The 21,966-nt window shown below is 40.0% G+C and overlaps 1 protein-coding gene across 6 annotated transcripts in view; it reads left to right on the forward strand.

The window, feature by feature from the left end:
- The window catches only part of GRB14 (growth factor receptor bound protein 14), a 130,440-nt gene that overhangs the window by 76,994 nt on the left and 31,480 nt on the right, over window positions 1-21,966 (forward strand). For all 6 annotated transcript variants that reach the window (XM_025275773.3, XM_044934587.2, XM_044934580.2 and 3 more), the window contains one exon: window positions 3,419-3,575. In XM_025275773.3, coding sequence (XP_025131558.3) covers window positions 3,419-3,575 — 157 coding nt within the window. The remainder of the gene's footprint in view (window positions 1-3,418; window positions 3,576-21,966) is intronic.

The following is a 21,966-nucleotide window of genomic DNA, read 5'->3' on the forward strand; positions in this document are numbered from 1 at the left end:
GGCGGGCTGCAGTCTATGGGGTTGCAAAGAGTCAGACTCAACTGAATAACTGAGCACACACATGCATGCTGTGTGTGTGCTAGAGTTTGGGCTTTGTTCCCTGGGGCCCCACTTCCCTGGTTCTCTATTTCACTTCATCTTTCAGACTTTTCTTGACTCTAACTCACCATTAAATACTGGAATTTCTCAGGGTTCAGCCCTAGATTCTTTTTTCCCCTCATGCTTCTTCCTTTTTTCCCTTGGCTGCTATATCCATGTCCACAAGTTTGTTTACCACCTATAAGCTCAGTGATTCTTAAGTCAGTTCTGAACTTAGGGTCTTACACCCCTCTTATGATCATCGTGTTTACGAATTGTTTCCTTAGGACCATGCTCTCTGTTTGCTGCTCCTGCCACCCATGATTCTCTTAATCATTAGAACCTGCCAAGTTTCTGCTTGCCCCAGGGACTTTGTATGACTTCACTTCTCTTATCCTGAAATGCTCTTACTCTGTTTTTGCCTAGCTACCGCCCACTCCTCCTTCAGGTCTTAACCTGAATATTACTTTACCAGGGATGTCTTTTGGGCTTCTCCTAATTCCCATTTGATGATTGAGTAACATACTGCATTTTTATGTCCTACTTTCTAATTATTGTTTTGTTTTGAATACTGCTTTCCCCACTGTGCTTCAGCTCTCTAAGGGCAACAGCCAACTCTTTCGCTGACGTACATGTGCATGCTCAGTCACTCAGTCATGTCCATCTCTTTGTGACCCCATGGACTGTAGCCTGCTAGGCTCCTCTGTCCGTGGGATTTTCCAAGCGAGAATATTGGAGTGGGTTGCCATTTCCTTCTCCAGGAGATCTTCCTGACCCAGGAATTGAACCCACATTTCCTATGTCTTCTGCATTGACAGGTGGATTCTTTACCATTGAACCACCTAGGAAGCCAGCCTTATATTAAAACACTTAGCAGAGGATGTGCACTTTGCATGGGGACTTTGCACAATGAGCTGCTTGGGTTAGGACAATGAAGAGCCCCTGAAGAATTTTAGAAGAATGACCTGATATGATCGGCTATTACAAAGTTTATTCCTCTAGCAATATGGAGGAGAAGCAATATTAGCAATATTAGAGAAGGTCTATGGCTAGAACAAGGAAGATAAGTAGGTGGATATTACCACTAGAAATGTACAGCCTCATAGCACACATATGATTAAAACACAAAGACTTCAAAAGTTACTTGGTCCAAGGGTGCAGGGTTATTCTCAGGACTCTTTTCATCTCTTGGTGTGATTTATTCCATGTGGGACCCTATTTTTCCACAGTCTTTCTCTTTGTGAACAGTAGCAGCCACACCTACCCCCCCAGTGGAAAAGAAGCCCCACTTTATGATGTCCAGATTGGCCCTGATCAGCTCTGATTAGGTCATGTCCCCATCTCTGAAATAGTCATTGTTGCCAGGGAAACTCTGGGCATTGATTGATCCATCTAGATAATATATTCTCTGTGGAGCTGGGGCAATCATGCAGGGGTAAACTGGCTCTAAAAATTTTTTCTTTAAAAAAGACCTATTTGTAGCATTTGCCATATTCTTGGGTATACATTGTCCCACCATGGCTGATTTCAGGATGCCTGGCTGGCCGAGTTCCTGAATGTTTAACAGGCAACTGTGACGGGCAGGTTCCAGCAGCTCCACTACTCTGTGGCTGAGCTGCAGGCAGAGCTGCCAGCATCACAGAGGCGGAGGGCACTGCCTTCCTAGGCAGTGGTTCTCTAAAAGCCAATCAAAATGCAGTTCAATGAGTCAGTGCCTGGTGGCCAATCCAGCCAGCAAGACTGTGCCTAACTTATACTTCGGTGTCCTTATTTTAAGAATTTTTTTTAAAGTTCTTATGTCATTTTCTTGAATAACATTTTTAAGCACCTTATAATACTCCATTTTATGAAAGTACTATGGTTTACCACTCTTTTATTGTGCAATATTTAGGTTGATAGAACATACCTAATGCTTTGCAGGACATGTCTATGCCCAAAGCTATTTTCCCCACATTTAGGACAGATTTACTGAGATAGTTTGCCTAAGTGAAATTACTAAGTTGAAGAAATAGCCTCTCTAATGCTTTTGATACTTTCCAATAGATGTAAAAAATAGTTTTACCAATTTATAACACTCTGTCATTGTAAGAGAGTAACTGTTTCATTCCAGTCATTTTATGTAATTAGAAAAATAATAGGAGAGAATTGATAACATCATTTTAATTTTCATTTATTTCAATTGCTAAAAATGTTTAAATGTCAACATTTTTATAGCGAGAATATTTCTTATGTTGAGTTTTCTTATAACGTCCGGACATTTGTGTGTGTTGATCTTACTATACTATTTTCATAGGTATTTAGTTCATCATAAATAATTTAATTTATATATGACACACCATAGTTAATAGTGGAAATTCTAGCATGTAGCACAACTTGGTAAATGTTGAAGGGGGTGCTGTACATGAAACTTTCTCTGATTCTGTTTATTTTGGGGCTGACATAAGATCCTGTAATAGATAAATACAAAATCACAATAAGTTAGCAGTAAAAGTTAATTCCTTGCTCTTGTCAAAGTTCCTTGCAGGCATTCCTAGTTGAGCACCTTTTACGTGGTCATTCAGAGACAAAGCCTCCTTCTGTCCCATAGCTCTGCTCTCCTCTTTAGGTCTTTGTCAAATGGCAATCCACTCCAGCACTCTGGCCTGGAAAATCCCATGGATGGAGGAGCCTGATAGGTTACAGTTCATGGGGTCGCAAAGAGTCGGACACGACTGAGCGACTTCACTTTCACTATTCAGTGAGCAGGTGGTGTAAGAGAATGGAGGACAGTATGTGGGAGAGCTGTGGGGACTAGGCCTGGAAGTGTCACATTGCATGTACTTACATCCTATTGACCAAATCTCAATCCTGTGGACACAACTACTTGCAAGGCAGAAAAGAAAAAAGGATTTTGTGAGCATCTAGCCAGTCTTTGCCAAAGTTCCTATAAGCTGAAATAGAGAAATCTTTGTTGCTATTACAACTTGTGTATATCTGAGAATAAATCACCTGTGTTACTTGGATTATTTACAGATTAAAATATGGAATGGACAATTTTAAATGTTGATAAGAGATGAATAGCTTTTTAGTAGCTTAGAGTAGTGGAAAATGACATTGAATGGTCATTGAATGGCCTGACGTTTACATACTTAACAGATTGGAAGTGGTCGGACAGAGTGACTTTGATGTGTTATAAACAAGTCTTGGATGGGCACCATTTGCTCCATGTATAAGAAAATTAGATGTAAAACAGATTGTATGAGGAATTTGTAATTAGCTCAACCAATAAGTTCAATGACTTGTTAGAATGATATTTTAAACAGACTATTCTAGCTCTTTTTTTTTATTTCTACATACACAGGTAATTAAAGTATACAGTGAAGATGAAACCAGCAGAGCTTTAGAGGTACCCAGTGACATAACTGCCCGAGATGTTTGCCAGCTGTTGATCCTGAAGAATCATTACATTGATGACCACAGCTGGACCCTTTTTGAGCACCTGCCTCATATAGGTCTAGGTAAGAACACAAAATCATGGCCATATCATTGTTTTTCTGTCCTTTATAATTTTGATCATATAGCAAAGGTTTGTTTCACTTATGGAAAGACAGAGGACAGTTATGAATGATCCTTTTCTTTGTTTTTAATTTTTGTTGGTGATGATTGAGAGAAAAATGAAGTAGCACTAGAATAGAAATAATAAGAATAAGAATAAAAAATAAGAATAGAAATAAAGATAGAAGTATTACAAATTTACCACCTCTCATTGTTTCCATAATGATCTATGGAAATTTGGGAGCTAAACCATAGAGTCTAAGTTGATGGAAAGATACATTGCATAATAATTTTTAGTGTTCTTGCCTGGAGAATCCCAGGGACGGGGGAGCCTGGTGGGCTGCCGTCTATGGGGTCACACAGAGTTGGACACGACTGAAGCGACTTAGCAGTAGCAGCAGCAGCACAAAGAAAAATTTTGAGAGGTTAGTAAAATATGCTGTAATGTGGGCCACATTTTGCATTAATTATAGTACAGCCATGGGAAATACCCACAGTGGTGTTTCGCTTTATGCGAGTGTATACCCTAAATTTTTCTTAAAGAAATAAATAATTCCTTCACATTTGAAAGTCATAAACATAAAAAAGAGTCTTATTTTCAGTTGGAAATGCATCTCTGTATTGTGAACTTGTAGAGGCTTTTCCTCTCAAACCTTTTAAAAACTTATAAACTATTTCCATTCTCCTGCTAGAATGGGACAGAATTTAACAACAATTTTGTCTCCCTTTTCTTATTTTTACAGATATTGCTGTTAAAATCATGTTCCCACAATAGGTAGATGAGAAAGGAAGGAGTTTGTTAGGACAGTGCCATTTGATTCTCAGTTTTATATTCATTTCCCTTGGCCACTGTGACAAATTAGTATAAACTTGGTGGCTTAAAACAACCGAAGTTTATTCCCTTACCATTCTGGAAGCCAGAAGTCTGAAATCAGTATCAGTGGGTTAAATTCAAGGTATCTTCAGGGATGAACTTCTTCTGGAGGTTCACAAAGAGGATTCATTTCTCATCTCTTCTGGCTTCTTGTGGCTGCTGGCATGCCTTGGCTTGTGGCTGCATCACTCTACTCTCTACCTCCATGGTCACACCGTGTTCTCTTCTGTCCATGTGCAATCTACCACTGCCACTGTCTTTTAACAGTAGCACTTAGGGTTTATGCAGCATAACCCAGGATAATCTCTTTACTTCAAGATCCTTAAATCAATTATATGTGCAAAGCTTTGTTTTTTATCATGTAAGGTAACATTCACAGGTTTTCAGGGATTAAGATATGGGTATCTATCTTTTAGCCTACCACCAACTCCTTTGCATTATATATCAAACAACTTAGTAGTAAATCATCAAAATTATTTTAAATAATCTGTCAGTGACAGCACAGTTTGTTCCTTCCATTTGTTTAAAGAACTGAGAATTTTATACCTAGCTATGAGAGTCGTTCACTTTCTTGCATAGCTAGCTACTAGCATTATAAACATTTTCCTTTGTTTGATACATAGAACAAAGGAAACATGTTTTTATGCCCAAGAGCAGTGTACCAAAGCAAGGTTCAGTTTGAATGAGAAGTTTGCCTTTGTCTTATGAAGTACAGTGGAGATGACGTTGGCAGAAAAGTTATGTTCTTAGGAGGAAGTGAAGTGAAGCGAAGTCGCTCAGTCGTGTCTCTTTGCGACCCCATGGACTGTAGCCTGACATGCTCCTCCGTCCATGGGATTTTCCAGGCAAGAATACTGGAATGGGTTGCCATTTCTTTCTCCAGGGAATCTTCACGACCCAGGGATCGAACCCAGGTCTCCTGCATTGTAGGCAGATGCTTTTACTGTCTGAGCCACCAGGGAAGTCCCTGTTCTTAGGAGGATCCGTCTTCAAAAAATTCTGAAAAGTGATTGGTTCATTTAAAGTCCCTTGCATTCCCTAAACAATTCAGAAAGTGTCTGTAGTACTTGCTATTTGAAGATTGCTGTCCTAAGATGTGTCAAGACCTTGGGAGAGGACAGAGGGAAACCTGCAGAAAAGAAGCTTGGATAGTCCCTACAGGGATTCTGAACCCCAGCCCACCCTCCCACACTCTGTTTGAGAGTTAATGGGCCATAACATGTCAGCTGATCTCCACAACTGAGCCTGTTCAGTTCAGTTGCTCAGTCGTGTCCGACTCTTTGCGACCCCATGAATTGCAGCACGCCAGGCCTCCCTGTCTATCACCAACTCCTGGAGTTCACCCAGACTCACGTCCATCGAGTCAGTGATGCCATCCAGCCATCTCATCCTCTTTGTCCCCTTCTCCTCCTGCCCCCAATCCCTCCCAGCATCAGAGTCTTTTCCAACTGAGCCTATACCTGCCAGGAAAACTCGAATCTTGCAGGTATGCTATACTGGTCTGTGTGACTTGCTGTCTCGCCTTCATAGGCCAGAAAAAACCCAATGTATATTTTATTCCTTGCCATTTGTAACTAATTTAACTTCTATTTATGATCATTAACCTCTTAGAAGTGTGGTGGTAACTCTCAAAAGGCACGTGCCATAATTCCAAACTATTTTGTTTACTTATAGCTTTTAGCAATATAGCTCTTAATTAACACAATATCTAATAAAAGTATTTTATACTCTTAACTTTTTCTCTTTGAGAGACTTTAAAAATCATTAAACATCTTTTGCAGTTGCAGTCACTATGATTTATCCCTAACAAAGAGCTTGAAGTTCAGTAATAAAATCTACTCTGTAAATCAAGCAGCAGTGTTCATGGAGACCACTGCAGGTTATATGAGGAATAAAAAGATTTGTGCAAGTCTTTTAATGTAGAAGCTTAAAATGGAACATTGAGAATTAATTTGAGCTACATACTAAATTTAAACTTTTAGGCACTGAATAGAAATATATTTCTCCATTACTGTATTTTCTGGAAACTGCTGAAATAAAATCAAAGATGTGAGAATATTGTTTCATGGTTTCATTAACCAAGCATTAGGCCAAAGCTTATGAGACAGAAATTGAGTTCCAAAGCTTTATTGTGTTCTTTTTTTTTCTCTTTGTTTTTACTCAGATAATATCTTTATACAGTAGAAAAATTGCAGACATTAATGCTATTGAATTACTAATGTGTATTAGATTTACCGCCTTCCCTTCCTTTTTTAAAAAAATCTACTGCTTTATTTCTGTAAGGATACACTGAGATGTTAGATGATAATAGTTAATGACTATCCAAATAAACTCTTGAGGAACAGTTTTTTCCTCTTTATTTCTTTCACTTCTTTAACAGTGTGACAAAAACAACTTTTATGGTGCTGTGGTCTTTCTCAGCATGAAGAGTAAAACCAGTGTGTTTTTGAATTGTATTTGTGAGTATGTAGCTTATGAATACTCTTGCAATATCTTTTCAGCCTAAGAGTGGTATTAGGCAACATTTTTGCTATTTGCATGTTAAAATGAAAACAAGTAGGATGCAGTGTTTCTCCCTTAAATATGCTGTGCAGATGTCAATGTCCTTTGTCAATAGAGTGAGGCCCTCACATATTGAACTGTAAATCTTCTTTGCGTCTTGTTGACTTAAAGAACCAAAGGACAAACCATTTGCCGAAACGTTGGTGACCAGCTAGTGAGCTCTGCATGTTGTTCAGGGGACATTGTTGACCTCTCTCTCTGATAGAAATATTGGGTTTTCAATGCACAGAATTCTAAAGGTGAAGGGATAGTCTGTTATTTTTTTAAAATATTTTTAGTACAAAAATAATTAGGCTCACTGCCAATAACTTAGAAATAAAGATGTCAAGAAGTAAACAATGCTACTGCTAAGTCGCATCAGTCATGTCCGACTCTGTGCGACCCCGTAGACGGAAGCCCACCAGGCTCCTCTGTCCCTGGGATTCTCCAGGCAAGAATACTGGAATGGGTTGCCATTTCCTTCTCCAATGCATGCATGCATGCATGCTATCCACAATTTAACAACAGTGAAATGTTTCTTTAGTTTCTCTATTTTGACATCTCTCGCCTGTGTGTTCACTTGTGTAAACTACCTTTCTATATGTATGTGTACATTAAAAAAAAAAAAAAATCCTGAGTATTTTTTTTTTTTATTCCACAAAAACTAGGAACTCCCTCTGCCCCCTCTGCCTTTCCCAATTGCTTTCTTCCAATAGGTTAACAAATGTTGATTGACTGTTTTGCACAAGCCTGTTTTGTATGTAGATCCTGGGGGTACAGTAGGAACACAATAGACAAAAAGCAATGCCGTGATGAACTTGCATTCTGATGGGAAGAGAAAGACAAGAGACGCGTGATTAAAATGTGTAATCTCTTAAGTAATGGTTAGCACTGGGGAGAAAATGAAGGCAGAGAATGGGGTAGGGAGTCTAGGGCTGGCAGGGAAATCAGGGAAGGTGTCCCTGACAGTGTGATGTTTGGGTAGAGATCGAAGCAGATAGGAGCAGCTCTTTCACTTAAATGGAAGAAGATTGTACAGGAAGAAGGGAACATAAAGGGGGAAGGCCTAGACTTGGCAACCTGCTTGTGTTCAGGAAGCAGCCGAGAGGTGGGCACTTAGGCAGTCAGAAAGGTAGTGGAAAGGGACTGCATGGAGCTTCTATGGGGCCCTCAGGCCATGGAGGGGACTGAACTTTTACAATGAGTAAGGCAAAAAGTAACTGGAGGTTTTTGCATCAGAAAGTGGTAGATTCTGACTTAAAGTCTACTACTGAGAAGACCCAAATGCAAGTTTTAACCATTTGGAGGCTAAGCAAATTCATTTTGCATTTACATCAAATTATCTGTGGTTTCCGGGCGTGGCCCTTGCCCATCTCTCATTTCTGCTAGTGATGCATGTCACATTGTACCATCTTCACGTCATGGTCTGCACACATATGAGGCTTAGTGTTTGTGAGATCCTGAAACCTTGTAGGCAAGAACATTTTGACTTATGAGATCATGACAGCTGGGAGTTTTCTGCACTCCATTTGACTTCAATGTCCCAGATAAGCTTAGGAAAGTTTCAGAGACATGCTGTGTTGTTATTAGATGTGCTACTATTGTTGTTTCTGATCCATTTAAGCACACCGCAGATTACTGAGGTCAGGAGGAGGAGCACGTGACATTAAAAATATGGTAGGGTTATCGAATCCAAAGGACTTCCCTGGTGGCTCAGCAGTAAATAATCTGCCTGCAGTGCTAGAGATACAGGAGATGTGGGTTCAGTCCCTGGGTTGGGAAGATCCCCTGAGGAGGGCATGGCAACCTACTTCAGTATTCTTGCCTGGGAAATCCTATGGACAGAGGAGCCTAGCGGGCAATAGTCCAGAGGATCACAAAAAGTTGGAGATGACTGAAGCGACTGAGCACACATGCACGCATTTAATCCAAAGTCTATTTTCAGAGTGACAGGTGGTGTGGCAAAGAAAACTTCTTTTTATTTTAATATGAATGTATATGTGTGATAGCTACTATTAATGTGCATCTTGTGTGTGCAGGGCCCCTACTGAGAGGCTTCACTTTCATCTTGATAGACACTCAGTATTTAGCTTCATAGCAACCCTGCAAGGTACATTAATTTCATCTCCATTTTACATATAAGAATACAAAGAATCGATGATAGAATACCTGACCCAGAGTTACACCTTGCACAAATCTATATACCTGTCAGATTCTCAAGTGTACATGTTTTCCATGGAAGCAAGTTTGTTTTTTCTTCACCCCATTAGATCAGGCAAATTTTGGGGGGAGTTTGTAGTTGGTTTGTCTGTCTCACTCTCCATCTCTGTCTCTCATACATGCTATAAATACAGATTGAAATTTTGAAACCTCAAGAACATTTTCATATAACCCTTCAGCCAGGTAGTACTGAAATTACTGGAATCTAACTGATCCAGCCTGGTCCACTTTATTGCAGAGCCAGTTATTTATTTTGGCTGAGCAAGGGGATCGTTTTGGAAATGACTTGTTCTTGAATTTATATACATCATGAATGGTGATATGACATTTGGAGCTTTGACTGCAGTATCATTATTTCATTACCTCTGTCCATAATTATTAATATATACTGCCGAGAATTTTCCCAGGCAGAGTAAATTATGGAGGGCAGCCCAGCATCCTGCTTTTGTTACAGATCCCTGATTTGCCTGATTTGGGGTTGTGTTATTATGAGTTTCTAGATGTACACACAGCTTTATTGACGTTGTATTTCAAATATCAGTAAATCAACAAATATCCCCCCTTCTCTAATTATAAAACAAACCAAGTTTTGTAACTGGTGTGTTTCACTTCACAGCCACTGGATGTCACTGCAGTTCCCCAGATGGAGTCCCCTGCTTTTAGAATCATTGTGTAAGAGGAGGGTGGGGGAAAAAGAAACATCAGTTTTAAGTCTTCTGGAACTTAATAGGATTCATGTTTGCTTTGCTCCCATTTTTATTCCTGGTATGAAGCAGCAGCAATTAACACAATACCTAAAGCACATAGCTATAGACTCCTCGGGAAGTGGAATTAATTGTATTTTAGAGACATTGCTGGGGACAGCTGAGATTTCTATTCTGAATATCACTGCAGAGTGGCTTTAATAAGCAAAATGAATGACTGGAGACTTTTAATGAAACCACTTTTATATGTGCAGCTCTACCCACGCGGTCTGTTTAAGACTGAAGCGGTACACAGCAGTGGGGGAACCCTTCCCAACAGCCTGCTTTGAAGCTACTCCACTTTTTTTTTTTGCAAAAGAAGCACACATATGGATGTTTGACACTGATACTAATGTGTATGTGTACTTTCTGTGCTGTTTGGAACCCATCAGCCATTAGAGTTGTGACCACCCTCATCACCAGCAGAAATAATTGTGAAGTTTTTACGACACGTGTGCATATGTCTCTCCTAAGACCCTGACCCGAGGATTAAGGCAGCATGGTTCTGGTAGCACACTAAGACAGGAGATGGAATGTTAAAGCAGCAGAGAATGCTCATAATCAAATCTGCCTCTCGTGGTCCAGCTGAGTTTTCCTTTTCAGTGTTCTAATAGCCTGGGTTCAAGTCTCATCACCTCTCTTCTCAGGAATTCCTTTCTTCTCACAGCTGGTCCTTCCTCTTGCCTCTGATCATACCAGAGTTATCCATCTGAGCGCAGGCATGATTCACCTTATGTTTGGGTCCAAGGTCCTTTGCAGGGCTTCTAGTATGTGCGACTTGACGACCCTTCCTGTCTCCAGCCTTGTGTCCTGCTCCTCTCCTCTGAGTCTATACACTAAAGCACTGCCTGTAGTCGCCTGCGTTTCTACTCCTCGGTCTCCTTACTCATGTGAAGATTCTCAGGAAGTCCTTTCTCACCCATCTCTACCTGGCTAACTGCTATGCATCTTCCAAGGCTTACTTGGAATGGTAGTTAAAATGGACAATAAAGTATAAGTGTATAATAACTCTCCCATAGTGCTAGTGGTAAAGAACCCGCCTGCTAATGCAGGAGAGGTAAGAGATGGGGGTTCCATCCCTGGGTTGGGAAGATCCCCTCAAGAAGGAAATTGCCACCCACTCCAGTATTCTTGCCTGGGAAATCCCAAGGACAGAGGAACCTGGCAGGCTACAGTCCACGGGGTCGCAAAGAGACGACTGAGTGACTGGCACTTTCAAATGGTAACTGCTAGCCATTTCCTAAAAATTCCTATAAAAACAAAGATGAAACCCCTCAGCTGTCCAGGCTGACTGACAGCTAACCTGATGCCATAGTCCAGGGAGAGGAAAGATGAGAAAGCAGTTGAAGGCATCCCATACTCTGCCTTATGAAGTGGAGTCACCCCTTCCATTTGAGAGCAGGTAGGGACACATACCTGCCTCTCCCATATGCCTAGGTGCAGACTTTGGCTATTCAGAAGCTAGTTGTCTTTTGAGACAATCAGCATACTTGCTGGCACCAGTTTTTCTCATACATCTTTTAAGAAATTACAGATCTCCCGCAGCCCCCAAAACAGAGTGATGCAGGAAGCACTAGGAGTCAGTCAGTACAGTCGCTCAGTTGTATTTGACTCTTTGCGACCCCGTGGACTGCAGCATGCCAGGCCTCCCTGTCCATCACCAACTCCTGGAGCTTACTCAAACTCATGTCCATCACATCGGTGATGCCATCCAACCGTCTCATCCCTCTGATGTCCCCTTCTCATCCCGCCTTCAATCTTTCCCAACACCAGGGTCTTTTCCAATGAATCTTCACATCAGGCGGCCAAAGTATTGAAATTTCAGCTTCAGCATCAGCCCTTCCAATGAATATTCAGGACTGATTCCTTTAGGATGGACTGGTTGGATCTCCTTGCAGTCCAAGGGACTCTCAAGAGTCTTCTCCAACACCACAGTTCAAAAGCATCAATTCTTTGATGCTCAGCTTTCTTTATAATCCAACTCTCACATTCATGCATGACTACTGGAAAAACCATAGCTTTGACTAGATGAACCTTTGTTGGTAAAGTAATGTCTCTGCTTTTTAGTATGCTGTCTAGGATGGTCATAGTTTTTCTTCCAAGGAGCAAGTCATATCTGCAGTCGCCATCTGCAGTGATTTTGGACCCTAGAAAATAAAGGCTGTCACTGTTTCCATTGTTTCCCCATTTGTTTGCCATGAAGTGATGGGACCAGATGCCATGATTTTAGTTTTCTGAATGTTGAGGTTTTTTTTTTTTTTTTTTGCAAAACAGATTTTATTTTATTTTTTTTTTTTAAACTTTACATAACTGTATTAGTTTTGCCAAATATCAAAATGAATCCGCCACAGGTATACATGTGTTCCCCATCCTGAACCCTCCTCCCTCCTCCCTCCCCATTCCATCCCTCTGGGTCGTCCCAGTGCACCAGCCCCAAGCATCCAGTATCGTGCATCGAACCTGGACTGGCAACTCATTTCATACATGATATTTTACATGTTGAGTTTTGTTGAGTTTTAAGCCAATTTTTTCACTCTCTTCTTTCACTTTCGTTAGTTCTTCTTCGCTTTCTCCCATAAGGGTGATGTCATCTGCGTATCTGAGGTTATTGTTATTTCTCCAGGCAATCTTGATTCCAGTTTGTGCTTCATCCAGCCCGGCATTTTTATGATGTATTCTGCATGTAAGTTTAATAAGCAGGATGACAGTATAAAGCCTTGACGTGTTCCTTTCCTGATTTGGAACCAGTCTGTTGTTCCATGTCCAGCTCTAACTGTTGCTTCTTGACCTGCATACATATTTCTCAGGAGGCAGGTCAGGTGGTCTGGTATTCCCATCTCTTTAAGAATTTTCCACAGTTTGTTTATGATATACACAAGCAAGGCTTTGGTGTAGTCAATAAAGCAAAAGTAGATGTTTGTCTGAAACTCTCTTGCTTTTTCAATGATCCAGCAGGTGTTGGCAATTTGATCTCTGGTTCCTCTGCCTTTTCTAAATCCAGCTTGAACATGTGGAAGTTCATAATTCACATACTGTTGAAGCCTGGCTTTGAGAATTTTGATCATTACTTTGCTAGCGTGTGAGATGAGTGCAGTTGTGTGGTAGTTTGAATATTCTTTGGCATTGCCTTTCTTTGGGATTGGAATGAAGACTGATTGGGAGTGATAGAGGTGAATTGTGTTCTGGCAGGCAACTCTCCCACAAGTACCAGATAGGTGGGTGCAGGGGGCAAGCAGATTTGGATAAGAAACAGATTAAGGCTGTTTCAAGCAGGATTATTTACAGTATCAATTAATGAAAAAAAAAGCACCTAATGCTATAATAATAGAGAAATGTTATAAAGTATAGTACATTTATAGAATATGATGTTATGCAGCTTTTAATCATGTTTTTGCAGCTTTTCCATTGAAGACTAGTACGGACAAATGTGGGACTGTAACGTGATTTGAATAAAGTGTATACTTTTCACGGCATTTAGGAAATGTTGTATATATGTTTATGCATCTATATATACATTGTTTTCTAAATGTGAAAAATCTATACATGTAAACTCACATTGTCCCAAAGAAAAAGACAAGAAGGGAATATAATGTAATGTTAATTTCTTATTCCTAATTGACAGTTTTAAAGATAGATTGTGATTGTGAGTTGTCTGTTTTCAAATTTTCTGTAATGGAAATACATTATTTTAGTAATCTGGAAAAAAAATAAACACAATTTTTAAAACTTGTTAAGAGATTTTTTTAAAGCCTTGATTCAGACAACTTCCTGAAGGTTCAAATTGGATAAAGTACCAATCTTCTATGCTGCTATAACATTTTCTGCAACTGTCTTAATAGGGATTGTATTATTAAATCTAATCTGTAATTCCATCAATTTTGGAACTGTGTATATGTGCATCTTTGTAACCTAGAATCTAAAATAAATAAATGGCTTCTGAGCTAAGCTGTACTAAACAAGCAGTTCAAAGGATAGATTACAAAGTGCACAGAAGGAAGAGATTTGAAAAAGGAGCTAGAGGAATCACATGCCATGCCATGCTCAGGTGGAAATTTACTCTGCATCCTTAAAGGATGCATTGGATAACTTAGAATTTGTGGAAGTTGTTTCTAAACTCTTCAAGTATTTGCAGTCAGCTTGAGATAATATATATGCAGACTTTGGGGGAAAAAATAAGGCTTTCTATGAATACTACAAGTTGTGATCATTGAATCTGAGTTAATATGAGGACTGTTATGCTTTGTCGAGGAATGATCCACAAGACCCTTATACCCATTACTTAAGCATCAAGATTTTCCTATTATTGCTCTTGGGAAGCTGAATCTGGCAGTGACAATTTTCTGGGGATCTTATTGGTATTAGGTAGTTTTCTTAGGTTAAGGAACCTTTTAGAAATTGAGCCTTGCTTTATTGTTTGCTTCTCCAGTTACTGTTTTGCTTGCTCAGATGCTGTTCATTTTTATCTGAAAATAAGATTGACAAAATGTATGTAGTTTCTAGCTAGCACAGAGAAGTACAAGGACCTTTTGTCTCCTGGAGTTTCCTGTAACAAAGGTATACAAAGAATTGTTTTCTGGGTAAATTAGAGCTAAAAGCCACTTTTGTTTCTTCTCTTATCTAGTGATGAGAAGAGTAGGGACTTCAGTTTCTATTTGATCCCCATGCTGTACTTTCGGTAGATTCAGCGAAGTCCAGGCAGAAGGTCACAGGTGAACACTTTCCATTCTGGGAGGATTGAGGTTTTTTAAAAAGACTTTGAAGTTAAATCAACAGTTTCAGAAGAAACTTCTTCCTTTTTTTTTTAAAGAAAAATTTTCTGAAAATTAAATAGAAAACAGAATTATGTGTAGTTATCACTTTTCAGTAATATTTCAGTCTTTTACCATAAGACTTCACTGATTTATCAGAAGCAAAAATAAAACTTAGTGATATGAAGCTTTTCTTTTTAAGATAGCTTTTTTTTTCATTCTTTCTGGAGGCTTTTTTTTTTTCTCCTTTTGATTGCTGTTTTGAAGTGACTTAAGATGGCTCCTCTCCTATTTTTCTACCTAGAGTGGAATTTTATCATTATAACACATTCATGTTACAATGCCTGAAAAATTCTTCAGAAAGTGTTTTAAATCGACTTGTGTCTGTGAAGGTTTTGTGGCATTTTCTTTTTTTTCTGCCATGCAGCGCCGGTTGCAGCCTCCTGGTTCCTGACCAGGGATGGAACCCATGGCCTCTGCAGTGGAAGCATGGAGTCCTAACACTGGACTACCAGGGAAGTCCCTGTGAAGTTTTAATAATATATCTTAATACAATATTTTTGATGAATTTATGACGTTTTAAAAGTAAGGTTTTTTAAAAAATCACATTGAATTTATGTGGATTTTACCTGGAGTCATTTCTCAAATGATAACTCAACAAGTATCTGAGTTCATCCTGGATGATAGTTCGTAATATTGTGTTTTCAAACATTTACAGCAAAGAGCCTCTAGATATAGAATTAATACATTTCTTTTGCTATTTAAACAATATAAGTTATTTGCTAGGATTGCTCAGTTGGTTAAAGTCTGCTTGGCTTTATAATGAGACTACAGAAGAAGAGTCAACAGAAAGTTTATTGGAAGCCATCTAGACAAGTCTTTTGTTTTGTTTTCCCTTTCTTGGGTGTTGGTGGTGATGTCTTACTTTATGAATAGGCCTTGGCGAAACAAAGCTGGTCTTCAGCCACTTTTCACGTCCCCTTTAAGTGTTTTCTTTTCCTCTCAAAGTAATCTATCTAGGCATCTTATATCCTCTTGAACTTCTCCCTATTAAGATCTGTAATTAGTTTGATTTCTGCATTTTTAAAAAACACAAATTTTCTCTAAGATGTGACTAGCTGATAATCACTTAGACCTTTTAGGGTTCTTTGGGTTATTATAGCATTCATCCTTTAATGTAATGAGCATTGGTTGGGAGATGGTATATATAATGGCACATTGAAATGGGGACTGTGGTGTATAAATGTAAGCGAATTATTTAATATCATTTTTAAAAGATTCTATAATAAGTAAGTTTTGTCTCCATTACCAAAAGAGTATAAGAGGTAAAAACCTGTGACTGCATTTGATACTCTGGCCTTTGTTTGCTTTTTATGTTTTCTGAATTTTCAATAGAATAGTACCAGAAGTATGTTTTTGCTTTCCCACATACTCTAGTTTTTGCCCACTTGATGAAGACATTTTTTCTGCTTAAGGTTACCAGGCTATTTTCCTGATGCTAGTAATTGGCATTTGGTATTATCATTCTATGAACTTTTCTGCAAATAGTATATCCCTTAATTTTCCATTCTGGATCGGTATATTGGGCTTCATATGTGTGTAACCAACAAAACCCCAGTTAGACTGTTGCTTTTTTGGTGACTACCCATATTATACTAGTTTGTGTGTGTGTGTGACATGTTTGTCATAGCTGTTCAAATGCAGCTTGGTATTTCCACTCTTTTTGGTTTTATTTTCTTTTTTGAAGAGAATCCAAATTCAAATAATTTACTTTTATGTGAAGTTAAGATTGATAATTTGAAATATTGCCTATTAAATTATTTTCCTTAGACCCAAACTGTGGTTGTTTGTTTTCAGTTAATTAGTAAATAGTTATAGAACACATATCAAAATAAAAGAATTTGAGGCAATGGAGTCTTGAGAACTGCCAGAACATAAGAGAGATTTGAGCTGATACAGAAAGAACAAGTAGGCTATGAACAGGGGATGCCCTTCCAGTGGGAACCATAGTGAAGGCCAAGGCAGTGCTGTGAAGAGGAAGGAGGAGAGACTCGAGGTCAGATATATGGCTGCCATTCAAATCCTGAGACATTTGTTATTCTAAACACGAGACTCCTTATCTGTAAAATGGAAATAGAGTTTGGCCTTATAGATTATACTCTTAGTTTCCTAAAGCTGCTGTAACAAATTCATGGTGGCTTTGTTGTTGTTCAGTTGCTCAGTTGTGTCCAACACTTTGTGACCCCATGGAGTACAGCATTCCAGGCTGCCCTGTTCTTTACCATCTCCCGGAGCTTGCTCAAACTCATGTCTATTGAGTCAGTGATGCCATTCAGCCGTCTCATCCTCTGTCTTTGATGGTGGCTTAAACTAAAACAAATGTAATCTTTAAAGGTTCTAGAGGTGAGAAGTCTTAAATTAATTTCGCTAGGCTGAAATCAAGGTGTTGGCAGGGCCACACACTTCCCAGAGGCTTTATGGGGAGGCTGTTCCTTGCCTCTTTCAGCTTCTGGTAGCTACCATGATTCCTTCACTTGTGGTCACATCACATCACTTGAGTCTGTGCCTCTAGGGTCACGTTGTCCTTTCCTTTTCTTTCTCTGTCAGATCTCCTTCAGTCTCTCTCTTAAAAGGATACTTGTGTTTGGATTTAAGGCCCATCTGTATAGTCTCCTGGAGAAGGAAATGGCAACCCACTCCAGTATTCTTGCCTGGAGAATCCCAGGGACAGAGAAGCCTGGCAGGCTACAGTCCACAGGGGTCACAAAGAGTCAGACACGACTGAGCGAGTTCACTTTATATAGTCTTGGATAATCTCTTCTTGGGATCTTTCAGTTAATGACATCTGCAAATCCTTTGCCATATAAGGTAATGTTTATAGGTTCCAGAGATCAGGACCTGAAGTCTTTATTCAACTTACTGCAGAATAATTATATAATAATTAAATACAGCTATGTTTTCTCAGGTTTATACATGAAGAGATGTAACTTGCTTTATTTCTATAGCTTGAATTAATTTCTGAGTGAGTCTCTTGACCTCTTAATGACAGTTTAATCTTTTGTTATTGGTTTGCTTTATGGATTATTCTTAGTCTTTTTGTGGTAAATAATCAGTTCAGGTTATATACATAAGTTACATACAAGTTTAACATCCTCTTAGTTGAAAGACCTACTTTCACTCTTCAGATACTCTGGTGGGGCATTTAAGTCCCAGGAAGGGTATTTGTCTAACTGCTATCCAACTTTTCTCTTCATGTTCTAGAAACTCTTGTTACTCTCAAGCTTATTGCCTATACCATAAAGCCCACTAAGTTCATGGTCTTCTCTTAGCCCTTCCCCACTCCTTTTGGGGGACTTGATTCTGCAGTGTTCTTTTCTCATTCTTGAATGTTATGGACTCATCTTCCTCAAGGTTGCACTTAACTAATTGCTTTTCTGCCATGTTAGATGCAGGACTTCTACTTGGCTCTAAGTCTCCCGAGGCTCTCTGGTTTGAACCTCACACCACCGGTAAACTTATATGGGGTTTTTGTTTTTTTTTTTTTGTTTTTTTGTTTTTTTTTAATTTTATTTTATTTTTAAACTTAACATAACTGTATTAGATTTGCCAAATATCAAAATGAATCCGCCACAGGTATACATGTGTTCCCCATCCTGAACCCTCCTCCCTCCTCCCTCCCCATTCCATCCCTCTGGGTCGTCCCAGTGCACCAGCCCCAAGCATCCAGTATCGTGCATCGAACCTGGACTGGCAACTCATTTCATACATGATATTTTACATGTTTCAATGCCATTCTCCCAAATCTTCCCACCCTCTCCCTCTCCCACAGAGTCCATAAGACTGTTCTATACATCGGTGTCTCTTTTGCTGTCTCGTACACAGGGTTATTGTTACCATCTTTCTAAATTCCATATATATGCGTTAGTATACTGTATTGGTGTTTTTCTTTCTGGCTTACTTCACTCTGGATAATAGGCTCCAGTTTCATCCACCTCATTAGAACTGATTCAAATGTATTCTTTTTAATGGCTGAATAATACTCCATTGTGTATATGTACCACAGCTTTCTTATCCATTCATCTGCTGATGGACATCTAGGTTGCTTCCATGTCCTGGCTATTATAAACAGTGCTGCGATGGGGTTTTGTCACCATCCACTCCTCACCTTGAAAGGGTCCTAGTTCTAGGAAGGGCAGAGTATGGGGTCCCTGGGACCTAAGCCATCTACTTACTCTCCATCTCCCTCTCAGTCTCCACTCTACCCTTTCCTCCACTAACCCCTTAATCCAAGATAACTTCCCAGATGACAGAGGGTGCATCCCTGCATTGGGCAGTGGAGGATCGGCTGGCCATTATTCTCCCTGAAAGTGAAAATAAAAGTTGCTCAGTCAGGTCCAACTCTTTGTGACCCCAAGGACTATGCAGTCCCTGGGATTCTCCAGGCCAGAATACTGGAGTGGGTAGCCTTTCCCTTCTCCAAGGGATCGTCCCAACCCAGGGATCGAACCCAGGTCTCCCACATTGTGGGCAGATTCTTTACCAGCTGAACTCTAAGGAAAGCCTCAGAATACTGAAGTGGGTAGCCTATCCCTTCTCCAGGGGATCTTCCCGACCCAGGAGTTAAACTGGGGTCTCCGACATTGCAGGCAGATTCTTAACCAACTGAGCTATCAAGGAAGCCCATTATTCTCCCTAAGTGATCATATTTGTCAAAGATTGATAAAGTCTAATTTGAAGGTCAAAAGTAAAGAAAGTGCATCTTTGTCATTTTTCCTCTCTGCATAGTTTATCTTCAGGGCAGATCATGTGCTGTTTTCTTAATGGTAGGGTTCTTGCCTGGAGAATCCCAGGGACGGGGGAGCCTGGTGGGCTGCCCTCTATGGGGTCACACAGAGTCAGACTCGACTGAAGCCACTTAGCGGCAGTAGCAGCAGCAGGGATAGGTGATGAGTACAATTAAACACAGGTTGATAAATAGGCAGACCTCTTGCTTAATACCTTGCAATTTTCTCCCACTGTAGTTGCAGTGAATACAGATACAGTGCTTAGCACATAGTATGTTTAATAATGAGAACCTGTGCTTCATAAGATTGAAAATATCAGCTGGGGTTGTGTGAGAAGTAGACACACGTAAGGCTAATAAAGATTATTAGAGGTACAACTTCTCACTTGATATCTGAGTGACTGCTGGATCTGCCCTCAAACTGCTTCTCTTACAGTCTTCCTAGCTCTTTAATCGGAGAAGGCAATGGCACCCCACTCCAGTACTCTTGCCTGGAAAATCCCATGGATGAAGGAGCCTGGTAGGCTGCAGTCCATGGGGTCGCTAAGAGTCGGACACGACTGAGTGACTTCACTTTCTCTTTTCACCTTCATGCATTGGAGAAGGAAATGGCAACCCACTCCAGTGTTCTTGCCTGGAGAATCCCAGGGACGGGGGAGCCTGGTGGGCTGCCGTCTATGGGGTCGCACAGAATCAGACACGACTGAAGTGACTTAGCAGCAGCGGCAGCAGCAGCTCTTTAATGGAGGCAGTCCTTCCAAATGCTTAAGTGAAGAATCTTTGTGTCTTCTTTAACTACCCCCGCTCTTTCACTCCATATCCAATTTGTCAGCAGATCCTATTGGCTTTGCCTTCAGAACACATCCAGATCCTGCTTGCTTCTTACATGTCTTACTGCTGCCACTCTCATCCAAGCCACTTTCCCCTTGTTAATTGCAGTATTCTACTAGGTGGGCTTCCTGCTTCTTCCTGCCTTGTGAAATCTGTTCTCCACTCAGCATCTAGGGTCATCCAGTGAAAACAGGGGTCAGCTTGTAGTAGTCCTGTTCAAAATGACTTCTCATCTAACTCAGAGGAAAAGCCAGATCCTTTTTCTGACCTGCATGGCTTTATCCAGTTGCCCCAGCTCATCACCTTTACTTCCCTGACCCCTCATCTTGGTACTTCCCTTCCCTTTGCTCACTCAGCTTTAGCTACCTTAGCCTCCTTGCCCTGCTTCAAATATGCCAGCTTTGTTTTTGCTTCAAGGAGTCTCTTCTAGTTCTTACTTTCAACTTGGCTCATGCCTTCTTTTCCTTTGGATTTTTGTTTAAGCATTACCTTCTCAACAAGGCCTTCCTTGGTAATCTTTATTATTAAAAATTTTTTTTAGTTATTTATTTTTGGCTGTGCTGGGTCTTTGTTGCTGCATGGACTTTCTCTAATTGCAGCAAGTGGAGGCTACTCGCTAGTTGCAGTGCACAGGCTTCTCATTGCAGTGGCTTTTCTTTGTCGAGAAGCCCGGGCTCTAGGCGCACAGGCTCAGTAGTTGAGGTGCACTGGCTTAGTTGCTCAGTGGCATGTGGAATCTTGCTCGATCAGGAATCAAACCCATGTGCACTGCGTTGGCAGGTGGATTCTTAACCACTGTACCACCAGGAAAGTCCCTTGACAAGCTTTAGAAAATGAATTTCTTTCCCCTGTTCCCTCCTCTCTCCCTCTTCTGCAATCCATTTTTCTCTATAGTGTTTTTTGCCACCATTTAAGATTTACATTAGATTTTTTTTTCATGTCTTCACATTAGAATAGGAGCCCCACAAGGTAATGATTTCTTGCTTACTGTCTTGTTGACTACAAAATTTCAAGCTCCAAGATGAATGTCTGATACATGGTAGGCCTTCAATAAATATTTGTTGAATGGATAGATGAATGAACAAGCGAAAACTGCCAGACTATATGGATTTATCTCATAACAAGTAGGAAGTAGATGAGTTTTTGAGCAGTGGTCACGTTGATGCAAATGTATTATGAGGTTTCCTATGATATAAAGGTCCAGGTTGTATTGGAAGAATGAGAAAACAGCGGTTTGGAGATTAGTTAGGAAAAGGCAAAGGTCTAAATTGGAATGGTAATAATGGGGGTGAGGAGTTGTTGGTTGTGTGAGAAACTCAGAGGAAGAGTCTAATGTCTGGGGTAACAATAGTGGAGGACATTGGAGAGGACATGGAGTTGTAAGAGACGTAGCAGAATTTTTAAAAAAAAGCACTTTGAGAGAGAAAAAGGAAGATACCTTTAGTTTTTAATTTTTTCAGCAACTTTTGGGAAAACGTGTGTAACATAAAATTTATCACTTTATCCATTTTACTGTTCACTGGAATTATATACATTTATATTATTGTGCAGCCATCATCCCTGTCCATCTCTAGAACATTTTTGTCTTCCCATAATGAAACCCTGAACCCATTA

Source organism: Bubalus bubalis, chromosome 2 (genome assembly GCF_019923935.1).
Source record: "Bubalus bubalis isolate 160015118507 breed Murrah chromosome 2, NDDB_SH_1, whole genome shotgun sequence".
Taxonomy (NCBI): domain Eukaryota; kingdom Metazoa; phylum Chordata; class Mammalia; order Artiodactyla; family Bovidae; genus Bubalus; species Bubalus bubalis.